We start from the raw sequence: 12279 nt of genomic DNA, 5'->3' as shown, positions 1-12279 counted from the left end.
GTCCACATGAGAACTTGTGAAAGAACAGAGACTTTTAAGTTTCCCACAATTGTTAAATTACTCCCTGATGTAGGGTCACCACTCGCCTTTCACCAAGTTAAAAACCCAAGGAGACGGGGAAATAGTTTGAGTTCTGATATTTGCTTTCCTGATTAGATAAATTCATTCCCAAGAAACCTTAATAATGTTAATAACCAATGCCATCACATTACAAGACTCAAAAGTGAGTTAAAATACACTTGTATTATTAAAAAACAGACTAAGTGTTCACGTTTTTTAGGTTTTCCGACTCCGCTTAAGAAATAGACTATGCAGCCCAAAACTTGACTGGTGATTACCCAAAGAGCCCGTGTGACTTTACAACACTGTGCACCATTACAATTTCAAAACAGGAAAGACCAGTTTACCCAGCATGCCTGATTTGCTTAGAAAGAACCCTTGAACTCTGTGGGCACACCTTGCCACACCGAGAACAAACTGAACTAACTGCCGGACTTAACCGGCTTTATCTATGTTTCAGTCTAATCGCATTGATCAGTTTACACAGGTCCAGTATTACGCAAGTATGTATTTTTTCTCCTCCTTCAACTATTTCTTTTAGCCCTCTTAAGTATTGTACATTACCTCAATTTTTAAAAGAATTCCTTCATAAAATGAGCTCTCAGCCAGTCATAATTCCTTCTCTTGAGTGATCAAGAAGCATATCTACAGATAATAATCTTGCTGTGATAATGAGAACGCTTTACCTTACACTGCTTCAATTATCTAATTGACATAAGCAAGCAGGAGTCAAATCAACAGACGATTTATCCCATTAACCACTGTAAACAATGCAATGCTAGGCAATCCAACAAGTAACACTTCAAAATATATGTTTTTTTTAAATTGCGTTTTTTTTTACTCCTTTCTCTATCAATTTTCTCCCATCTTTCACTCCTATAGATGCTGACTCTTCGCTGACATATAGTTCCCTGTGTAACAGTCACCCTCTGCCACATTCTTCACACATGAACCTACACAGTGAATGTCATCAGGTTATGTGACTGTAGGACCCCAATCCTGTCCTCACTACAACAACTTGGATTTATATAGCACCTTTAACGTAATAAAATGTCTCCAGGCGCTTCACAGGAATATTAGAAGACAAAATGTTTTTGACACCAAGCCATATAAGAATAAATTAGGGCAGATGACCAACAGCTTGGTCAAAGAGGTCGGTTTTAAGGAGCGTCTTAAAGGAAGGTAGTGAGGCGGAGCGGTTTAGGGAGAGAATTCCAGAGCTTAGGGCCTAGGCAACAGAAGGCACGGCCACCAATGGTTGAGCAATTATAAATCAGGGATGCTCAGGAGGCCAAAATTAGAGGAGTGTAGATATCTCGGGGGGGGGGGGGGGGGGGGGGTTGTGGGGCTGTAGGAGATTACAGGCCTGGAGGGATTTGAAAACAAGGATGAGAATTTTGAAATCGAGGCGTTGCTTAACCTACACTAAACACGTAGACTTCCAGAAGCACCCACTGGATAGCAATGATGTTCAGGACCTCGGATCATTTACCCCTTTCCTAACTGAGGAGCACTGAGACCAACAGTAGCACCAATACTGCTGCCCCAGCTGAGATCAGCTAAATCAGCATAGTCCAGAGATTACAGACCTTCCTGATCTGCAACGTGCAGCTATTCTCTACCCAAAGCAGATGATTTATTGGATGGGGTGAGGAAGGGGCCATTTTATTTTAAGTTCATAAAAACTGCTCATAGTGTAAACATCATGTATCCACAATTTTAGTTTTCTGTTTCTTCTTGAACTATATTGTGAAGCAGCAAAGCCATTGGTGCAGAAACCACTCAATTGTTTTGGGCGACTTTTCTTTTGCTTTCTGCTGATTGAACAACTCCACTTTACAAACAATATATTTCTACCAGCAGAGGAGTGAAACTACAAACTTATAGATCCCGGTTTGAAAGCAGATCTGTGCTCGTTACACACAAAAAAATCCTGGTAATTGTGCTGGAATGTGGATGTTGGGTGCTGGAATGCGGTAACTGCTCCTGTGGAGCAGGTTGATCACACTTACAGGACAGCGCTTAGCTATAATGTTCTCCATGTTGAATAGCCTGCTTACAAACAAAGTTGGCCTTTTAAACAATATCCTGCAAGGCTTCTGGTACATGCGGAATCACACCCTGTCATAACTCAGCACTTTGAAGGGGGAATGGAATAAAGGGGGAGGGAAAATAATGAACAATTATCAGTGAGTTTATGACACTAATGAAGTCTGGTGGTTTTGCTGGTGTTTCACTCTCATGGTTTCCATGATCACCTCCACCAACCTAACCAAATTCCCATCTATTTTCCTATATGTAAACTGCGTACCATAACATACATAGTATGTCACTCTCTGAAGGTCATCTCAAGTAAATATTTTCTGCGTATCTATGTTTTGTTGAAAAACTCCTGGAAGTGCATATAATGTCACACATGCTCATATTTTCAAATACCACTGCCAATGTAACCAAATATAACTGAATAAATTTGTTTATACTTTCATAGTAGAGCTCCTTAGAACAATAGCGTCTTAATAAAAAAAAGTGGTCAGCAAGCTTCTTTTTGTCCAAAGGAAAAAGTCCACATTTAAATTAAGTAATGCCTCAAAATTTGTTGAAAATGTATCCCTTTATATTTTGTAAACAAATGTGTCAAATTATGTAAAAAAAAAACAGCCCCTTTAGAATTAAAATTATTTGTTAAGTGCTCCATTTTTTCAAATGGGTAGAGAGAAAAGGGGGGTGGGGGAAAGGCTATCAATTTTAATTTAAAATGTCAGGCTTGGTGTTTGTTTATATTTTAGAAAATTTCCACATAGCCTGCATAAAATAAAAACAGGGTTGTACAGTCCAAAACTAGACAATGTGGCAACCCTAAATAAGTAGAGAGAAAACAGGGAAGATGTCAGCAAATTATAAGTACTAATGATTTATTACCAACAACAAAAGCTGTGTGGTACAATGGTCTGCAGACTTCCCAACCTCAGGAAAATGATATGATGGCTAAAAGCATTAATTGCAGTCTAATGTGCTGAGGTTACAGGCAGGGATGCTTTGAGTGATCAAGTTGGATACAAAAATTAAGTAATGAGAGAACTGTAAACAGATTTTTTAAAATACCATGGACTCAAATATGTTTGAGTTGGGAAGGTGTGGTGCTTTGGGTGCTGTGGTTAGAGCAATTATAGCATCAAGGAACTGTTAAGAAATAGATTTATGACCAGAAACCGACACTGGTGTAAACGTATGGAGCTGGGTTTATTTTTCAGAATTAGATAGATTAAAATAAGGTGGCATTGTAAAAGCAATAAATGAGCGATTCTCACTCCAACTGAATGCAACTTGACCAACCTTGAAACTCTTCATTTATTCTGGCTGGTGCAAAACCAGGTCTCTACCAATAAATTATAAACCAGGCCAACAGTTTACAGCTTTTGGAGAAAATTGGACAGAGTCTTAGAACACAATGTACAAAATACCATTAAAAATCCTGTCATATCAGATAATAATAAGACTTTGAAATTCAGTCATTGCAAACCAGTGGCCCAGATTATAAATAGACAAGATTGTTGAAAACAATCTCCCGTCCCCGACCAAAGAAATTCCTGTAAAAATCCCAGGTAAACAGAATTTGACATTGTCACTGTAAACCAAGCAATGAGGGAAGTGAAAAGAATAAAATAATCTGCATTTATAGAGAGACCTTCATGCCATCAGGCCATCCTAGAGCACTTTACTGCCAATAAATTGCTCTGAGGTGTAGCCCCTTGTTTATTATGTGGACAAAGGAAACAGCCTATTTGCACACAGCGAAGTCTCACAAAAAGCAATGAGATAGATGACCAGATAATCTGCCTTTTAGTGATGTTGGTTGAGGGATAAATGTTGGCCAGGACACCAGGGAGCACTCCCCTGCTCGTCTTCAAAATAGTGGCCGTGTGATCTTTTACGTCCGCCTGAGGACAGACGGGGACCTCGGTTTTAACGTCTCGTCCAAAAGACGGCACCTCCAACAGCATAGCACTCCCTCAGTACTGCACCGCAGTGCCAGCCTAGATTATGTGCTGAAGTCTCTGGAGTAGAGTGTGTGTGCTACCACTGGGCCTAGGCTGACACTTCATTCAATTTAAGTGAGGTGTTTTAAACCCCCCACAAATTCTCAATTGCTTTCGTAAATCTAGTGGCAATAAGCGATTTGAAGTGGTTAAAGTTGGGGGGGGTGAGAGGCAATGCTGCTGAATGTGCCACTCAGCTCCTGGCAAAGGAGGCCATGACAGTGGATCAGCTGCGCCTTTGCCTGACGTCGCGCTCCCACTGACGTGTCGCCCCACAACCTGAAGGAACGGCCGCTCGCCGACAACTTTTGCTGTCTGCTATTTTAATCGCACGTTATCGTCTACTTACGCCTTGTCGACCAGCTCTCGCATTTTCCACATGTTCAGCATCCTTGCCCCCTCTCGCCTCGGCAGCGGCCTCGCTCCCCGTCCGGCAATGTTATTTGTTCTCTCTCTCTCTCGCGCTCGGGGTCCACCCCCCGCTCCTCCTCGACTGCTCAGGTAAAGTCACCCGATAATTCGCAGCCAGGAGTTGGTGAACAAAAAAACAGGCCCCCCCGAGCTCCCAGTTACCAACCAACCAACCAACCCACACGTCAGCGCGTCACGTACCGCTCCAACCGCCACTTTGCGTCACCGCGCTTCCCCCCACCAAGCTCAAGCGCCAGTGCCACGCAACCACTGGGCGCAGTGCACACTGGGAGATGTAGTTTTTTTTTTGCCTCCCGCAGAACAAGCGCCTCCACAGCTGCTTAAAAACTACATGTCCCAAAAACCACCTGGGCCCTGAACAGCCCTCACCTTCGCCGCCAAAACTGGTCTCTGTGCAACTAGTGAGAAGCAGTAGCTGAGGAAACTTTTATGTATTTTTTTATATATATTTTCATTCTTTTCCACCTAAGAAGACGTGTAGTTTTGGTTAAGTTTATTCAGTGCTGCATTGAGAAAATGTTTTCAGTCAGATTTAAGAACTTGCATTTCTGTAGCATCTTTTATGACCTCAGGACGTCCCAAAGGGCTTTACGGCCAATTATGTGCAGTTACTGTTGTAACGTGGCAGTCAAATAGCTCACAGCAAGCTCCCACAAACAGCAAGGAGATAATGACCAGATAATCTATTTTGGGTGTTGGGTGAAGGATAAGTATTGGCCAGGAAAACTTCTCTGATCTTTTGAGCAGTGCCCTGGGATCTCTTGCGTCCCCTGAGAGGGCAGATGGGATCAATAAACAAAAAGACTGTAACTAAACTTAAAACATTAAATGAAATGTAAACAAATTAAATTAAAATTTCATTGCCGGGGGTGATGATGCACTCCAGTCCCTACAGTGCCCACCGTTCGTGGAAGGCCTCGAGCGTGCCAGCGGGCACCGCGTGCTCCACCTTCAGGGCCACCCGGATGCAAATGTGGTCGCGGAAGAGAAGCAGGTAGTCGGGCCGAACGACCACCCGCTGCATGGACTAGGAGCAGTCCTACAAGGAGGGGGACCTCAGTGTAACCTCTCAGCTGAAAAATGGCAGCTCCGCCAGTGCAGCACTCCCTCAGTACTGCGCCTAAGTGCCAGCTTAGATTATGTGCTCAAGTCTCTGGAGTGAAGTTTCTGCCTCAGAAAGACACCTTGGTTTTTTTAAGAAGTTTTATTTGTAAAAGCAGTGAACAAATTCTCAATTGCTTTTGTAAATTTAATGAACATAACCAATTATAAGTGGTTAAATCATAGAAATTAATGGCATAGAAGGAGGCCATTCAGCCCACCAGCTGAAAAAGAGCTATCCAGCCTAGTCCCACTTTCCAGCTCTTGGTCCGTAGCCTTGTAGGTTACAGCACTTCAAGTGCATTACCAAGTACTTTTTAAATGCGATGAGTGTTTCTGTCTCTACTACCCTTTCAGCCAGTGAGTTCCAGACCCCCACCACCCTCTGGGTGAAAACAATGTCTCCTCAACTCCCCTCTTATCGTTTCTACTAATTACTTTAGATCTACGCCCCCTGGTTATTGACCTTTCTGCTAAGGGAAATAGGTCCTTCCTATCCACTCCAGGCCCCTCATCATTTTATACACCTCAATCAAGTCTCCCCTCAGCCTCCTCTGTTCCAAAGAAAACAACCTCAGCCTATCCAATCTTTCCTCATAGCTAAAATTCTCCAGTTCTGGCAGCATCCTCGTAAATCTCTGTACCCTCTCTAGTGCAATCACATCTTTCCTGTAATGTGGTGACCAGAACTGTACGCAGTACTCTAGCTGTGACCTAACTAGTGTTTTATACAGTTCAAGATTCACCAGACTGATACCTGGGATGGCAGGAATGACGTATGAGGAGAGAGTGGGTCGATTGGGCTTATATTCGCTAGAGTTTAGAAGAATGAGAAGGGATCTCATTGAAACTTATAAAATTCTAACAGGACTAGACAGACTAGATGCAGGAAGGATGTTCCTGATGGCGAGGGAGTCCAGAACCAGGGGTCACAGTCTAAGGATAAGGGGTAAGCCATTTAGGACTGAGATGAGGAGGAATTTCTTCACCCAGAGAGTGGTGAACCTGTGGAATTCTCTGCCACACAGGGCAGTTGAGGCCAATTCATTAAATATATTCAAGAAGGAGTTGGATATATTTCTTAAGGCTAAAGGGATCAAGGGATATGGGGAGAAAACAGGAACAGGGTACTGAATTTGGATGATCAGCCGTGATCTCATTAAATGGCGGAACAGGCTCGAGGGGCCGAATGGCCTACTCCTGCTCCTATCTTCTATGTTTCTAAGCATAACCTCCCTGCTCTGATATTCTATGCCTCGGATAATAAAGGAAAGTATCCCATATTCCTTCTTAACCACCTTATCTACCTGTCCTGCTACCTTCAGGTATCTGTGGACATGCACTCCAAGGTCCCTCTGTTCCTCTACACTACTCAGTATCCTACCATTTATTGTGTATTCCCTTGTCTTATTAGCCCTCCCCAAATGCATTACGTCACACTTCTCCAGATTGAACTCTATTAGCCACTTTTCTGCCCACCTGATCGGTGCATTGATATCTTCCTGCAGTCTGCAGCTTTCATCCTCACTATCAACCACACGGCCAATTTTTGTATCATGTGCAAACTTCTTAATCATGCCCTCTACATTGAACTTTAAATCATTGATTATATGCCATAAAAAGCAAAGGACCCAATACTGAGCCCTGTTGAACCCCACTGGAAACAGCCTTCCAGTCACAAAAATACCTGTCGACCATTACCCTTTGCTTCCTGACACTGAGCCAGTTTTGGATCCAATCTGCCACCGTTCCAATTTTGAAATAATGGCACCATCGTCAGTGCAGCACTCCCTCAGTACTGCACTGAAATGTCAGCCTAGATTATGTGCTCAAGTCTCTGGAGTGAGCTTGAACCCCTGACCTGCTGACTCAGAGGTAAGAATATTACCACTGAGCCAAAGCTGCCACATAACAGCTCAGAGACAATGAAGTGACATTGCAAATCCATTTCAATAAATGGGGGTAGCTTAGTACCTTTTACTAAAGAGCAACATTGGATACAGGCCAGCGATCCACATTTGATAAGAACATAAGCTATAGGAGCAGGAGGAGGCCATTCGGCCCCTCGAGCCTGCTCCGCCATTCAATAAGATCATGGCTGATCTTCTACCTCAACTCCACTTTCCTGCACTATCCCCATATCCCTTGAGTACCTTAATATCCAAAAATCTATTGATCGCTGTCTTAAATATACTCAATGACTGAGCCTCCACAGCCCTCGGGTAGAGAATTCCAAAGTTTCACCACTCTCTTGAGTGAAGAAATTTCTCCTCATCTCAGTCCTTATTCTGAGACTGTGACCCCTGGTTCTAGACTCCCCAGCCAGGGGAAACATCCTCCCTGCATCTACCCTGTCAAGCCCTGTAAGAATTTTGTATGTTTCAATGAGATCACCGCTCATTCTTCTAAACTCTAGAGAATATAGGCCTAGTCTACTCAATCTTTTGTTACAGGCTGAAACAGGATAAGTTATAACGGGGAATAAGGAAATGGCAGAGAAATTAAACAAATACTTTGTGTCTGTCTTCACGGAAGAAGGTGGAAAAATCTTCCCGGAAATAGTGGAGAACCAGCAAGAATGAGGAACTGAAAGAAATTAGTATTAGTAAAAAAAATAGTACTGGAGAAATGAATGGGACTGAAAGCCGATAAATCCCCTGGACCTGATGGCCTACGTCCTAGGGTTTTGAAAGAGTTGGCTATAGAGATAGTGGATGCATTGGTTGTCATTTTCCAAAATTCCATAGATTCCGGAATGGTTCCCGCGGATTGGAAGGTAGCAAATGTAACCCCACTATTTAAAAAAGGAGAGAGAGAGAAAATGGGTAACTACAGACCAGTTAGCCTGACATCAGTAGTAGGGAAAATACTAGAATCTATTATTAAGAACGTGGTAACTGGGCACTTAGAAATAGGATTGGGCAGAGTCAACACGGATTTATGAAAGGGAAATCGTGTTTGACAAAGCTATTAGAGTTTTTGGAGGTTGTAACTAGCAGGATAGATAAGGGGGAACCAGTGGGTGTGGTGTATTTGGATTTTCAGAAGGCATTCGATAAGGTGCCACACAAGAGGTTATTAAACAAAATTAGGGCTCATGGGATTGGGGGTAATATACTAGCATGGATTGAGGATTGGTTAACAGACAGAAAACAGAGTGTAGGAATAAACGGGTAATTTTTTGGGTTGGCAGGCTGTAACTAGTGGGGTACCTCAAGGATCAGTGCTTGGGCCTCAGCTATTCACAATCTATATCAATGATTTGGATGAGGGGACCAAATGTAATATATCCAAGTTTGCTGATGATACAAAGCTGGGTGGGAATGTAAGTTGTGAGGAGGTTGCAAGGAGGCTTCAAGGGGATATAGACAGGCTAAGTGAGTGGGCAAGAACATGGCAAATGGAATATAATGTGGAGAAATGTGAAGTTATCCACTTTTGTAGGAAAAATAGAAAAGCAGAGTATTTTTTAAATGGAGAGATTGGGAAATTGGTGCTCAGAGGGACCTGGGTGTCCTTGTACATGAATCACTGAAAGTTAACATGCAGGTACAGCAAGCAATTAGGAAAGCCAATGGTATGTTGGCCTTTATTACAAGAGGATTTGAGTATAAGGGTAAATACGTCTTACTGCAATTATATAGGGCCCTGGTGAGACCACTTGCATCTTCTTGCACATTCATCCAGCAACCCTAGTTAAGTCTCGAGCATAGAAATTGAATGTTGTTTAAAAAGGGGTCTCAAAAAACAGGATCCTTTAAAAAAAAGTTGAAAGTAATCATGATTAATTTTAACATATTTGTTTATTATGTCTGAAGAGAAATGCCAAGTTCTTTCCCTACTGCCCCTGATTTATTTCAGTTGTGTTACGGTTGTTGTTTTTATGGCTTCAAGATGTGTTTGTCCTTGGGCATAGTAAGTATATAATAAGTCACTTTGCAGAATAGATCACCATATATAAGTATTATTTATTACACATATATAGCACCCTCTTTTAAAACGTAAAACTAAATACCCTTAAGTGTCATCTCAACTCAGTTGAACCAGAAGGCTTGCTATGGCCACAATGGACTCAGGCACCTAAACTAGGGTGACACCTCGGTGCTGTGTTGTTGTAGTTGCTGCCTTCGGATGGGATGTTAAACCAAGGTAATGGCTGCCTGCTCAGGTGGATGAAGAAGAGCAAGGAGTTTTGTCTGGTGCCCTGGCCAGAAATCCCCTCTCATCCAATACCACCAAAAACGGATTATCTGCTCATTTCTATCATTGCTGTCTGTGAGACCTTGCTGTGCACAGATTGGCTGCCTCATTTGCCTACATGCCAACGGTGCCTGCGTGACTGTACTTCACAAATAATCCATCAGTTGTGAAGTACTTTGGGAGGTGATAAGCTGTTCTAGTTCTTTCTTCATTTACATTTTCTTTAAAATGGGAATAGCCTTAAGACAACGATATCACTTATTTCTGTTTATTTTCTTTGAGTGGGTGCTGCTTCTTATTCTTTAGCATGATGAAAATGCATAGTTCCCATGTGTATAGAGGGACCAGTTTGATTTCTTTATCTTGCGGGAGGTTTTCACTGTTCTGTAGTTTGCGAGGTATTAAGAATAATGTTGAAATATTGGAATCGTCCATGGACTATAGGGTTGGGGGGAGGGGAATGTGCTATATTATGAAGCAACAAAGACACCTCTTGAAAAATAGATTGCAGGTACTAGCCAATAGAGCAAAGGGAGTATAGAAACCGTGTGTCTTCTCTCTTCTGATGTTTTTCTGTCACCAAACTCCTCCAGGAAACTGCAACAGTAGAAGACAGAACTAGAGCAGCCAACAGAAGTATTCAGAATAGACGCCTCTGGCTGTGTGTCGTAATCTTCTATGCTACGTTGACTATTATTGTATTGTTTTCTGTGTTACTCTATTTCTGTTTGCAAGTGTGAACATGAATAAAGTTTCAGGGTAAGGATTATAAGCATCTTAGGACCTTGTGCTACATATATAGAGTTACATGGTGCTGGCAGATCCAAGCTATACTGCTAGCTGTTACATCGCTCTCTGTTCTAGGACAATGCAATTCTGCGGCGGGGGGGGAAGATTCAGGAAAGAGTAAATTTAAAAGCAGCGAGAGAAATGTCAAGGCTCTAGAGCAGAATATTGGGTAAAAATAAGCAGAGTGGGTCAGGAAGGGACAGCGAGAGTAACAATGGTAATGAGGCATCAGTGACAGGTGACATCAGGGAAAAAGAGAAGTACAGGAAGTCGAAGCTAAAGGCACGATATCTGAATGCGCAAAGCATTCGCAACAAAATAGATGAATTAATAGCGCAGATAGAAATTAACAGGTTGGCTCTAATAGCCATAACGGAGACGTGGGGCTCGATTTTCATTGAGCCGTGGAGTCGGGCTTGGAGGCGTGCGGGGGGTTAAAATCGCAAAAACTGGCGGGTGGAACCCCCCCCCCCCCGCCGCCCCGGCCTGGTTCCCGACTCCGAGCAATTTTAACTCGGGCATGTCTGATGGTCCCGACTCCGTCCCGCATCCAACAGGCGGGATTGGTCTTTAGGGCCCTTAAGGTTGGAGCCTCACACCCATCTCCAGTATGGCCTCCGGGGAAACCCTTCTCGCCACCTTCACTCAGCGGTTCCTCAACGGAGGCATATATCAGAAGCATGGGAGCCATTTGTTTCCTTCCCATCTGGGCATTAGAGGAGCACGAGCACCAGCCGCGGCAGCAGCAGAACCAGGATCAACAGCAGCACCAGCAACAGCAGCAGCAGCAGGAGCGCCAGGCTGCTGCTCACCCACCTGAGGTTGCATAGGCCAGAAGGGGCCAGCGCCTGGAAGCCCGTTGGCGCAGGAGATACCCCCCAAACAGGGTCTACAGACGCAGGGTCACCTATCTCAACATGTCTGAGCAGCAGTGCCAAAGGCGGCTCAGACTTTCGCGAGAGGTAGTGACTGACATCTGCACAATGCTACAGCAAGACCTGCTGCCCAGAGGACCAGGTGGACAAGCATTACCAGTGGCCATCAAAGTCTCCACCGCACTCAACTTTTTTGCCTCAGGCACATTCCAGGGATCAGCAGCAGACATCAGCGGCATCTCCCAGGCGGCCGCACACACTTGCATCACGCAGGTAACCGATGCCCTCTTTGCCCTCGCACACAATCACATCCATTTCACCAAGGATCGAGCAAGTGTCACGGCGCGAGCGGTTGGATTAGCTCATCTGGCAGGCTTTCCAAGGGTGCGGGGCATCGTTGACTGCACACATGTGGCCCTTAGGGCACCCCATCGCAATCCAGGTATTTTTGTCAACCGCAAGGGCTTCCACTCCCTCAACGTTCAGCTGGTGTGTGACCAGAAGAAGGAGATTTTGCATGTTTGTGCCATGTACCCTGGCAGTTACCATGACTCCTTCATACTGCGCCAGTCTAGTGTGCCTCCACTATTCAGTCCGCCAGACCAACTTAATGGATGGCTACTTGGAGACAAGGGCTATCCCCTGAGGACGTGGCTGACGACGCCGTTGAGGAGGACGTGGCTGACGATGCCGTTGAGGAGGCCAGCCAACGAAGCTGAGGAGCGATACAACTCCAGCCACATTTCCACCAGATCCATTTTCGAACAAACCATCGGTTTGATGAA

General features: G+C 44.0%; 1 protein-coding gene across 2 annotated transcripts in view; it reads right to left on the bottom strand.

Annotated features, from left to right (window-relative positions):
- LOC147113778 (clathrin interactor 1-like) overlaps positions 1 to 4752 on the bottom strand; it is a 202016-nt gene extending 197264 nt beyond the window's left edge. Inside the window, exon 1 of one of the 2 annotated variants that reach the window (XM_085995101.1) lies at positions 4447 to 4752. In XM_085995101.1, the coding sequence (XP_085851227.1) occupies positions 4447 to 4487 (41 nt within the window). In that variant the 5' untranslated portion in view covers positions 4488 to 4752. The remainder of the gene's footprint in view (positions 1 to 4446) is intronic. The other variant, XM_085995102.1, reaches the window with a different exon arrangement.
- Between the last annotated feature and the right edge of the window lie 7527 nt (positions 4753 to 12279).

Source organism: Somniosus microcephalus, chromosome 8, assembly GCF_052327205.1.
Source record: "Somniosus microcephalus isolate GS21.2 chromosome 8, FLI_Smic_1.0, whole genome shotgun sequence".
NCBI lineage: Eukaryota > Metazoa > Chordata > Chondrichthyes > Squaliformes > Somniosidae > Somniosus > Somniosus microcephalus.
The sequence above is the reverse complement of the archived record's forward strand: the minus strand, read 5'-3'. Positions and strand labels throughout refer to the sequence as shown.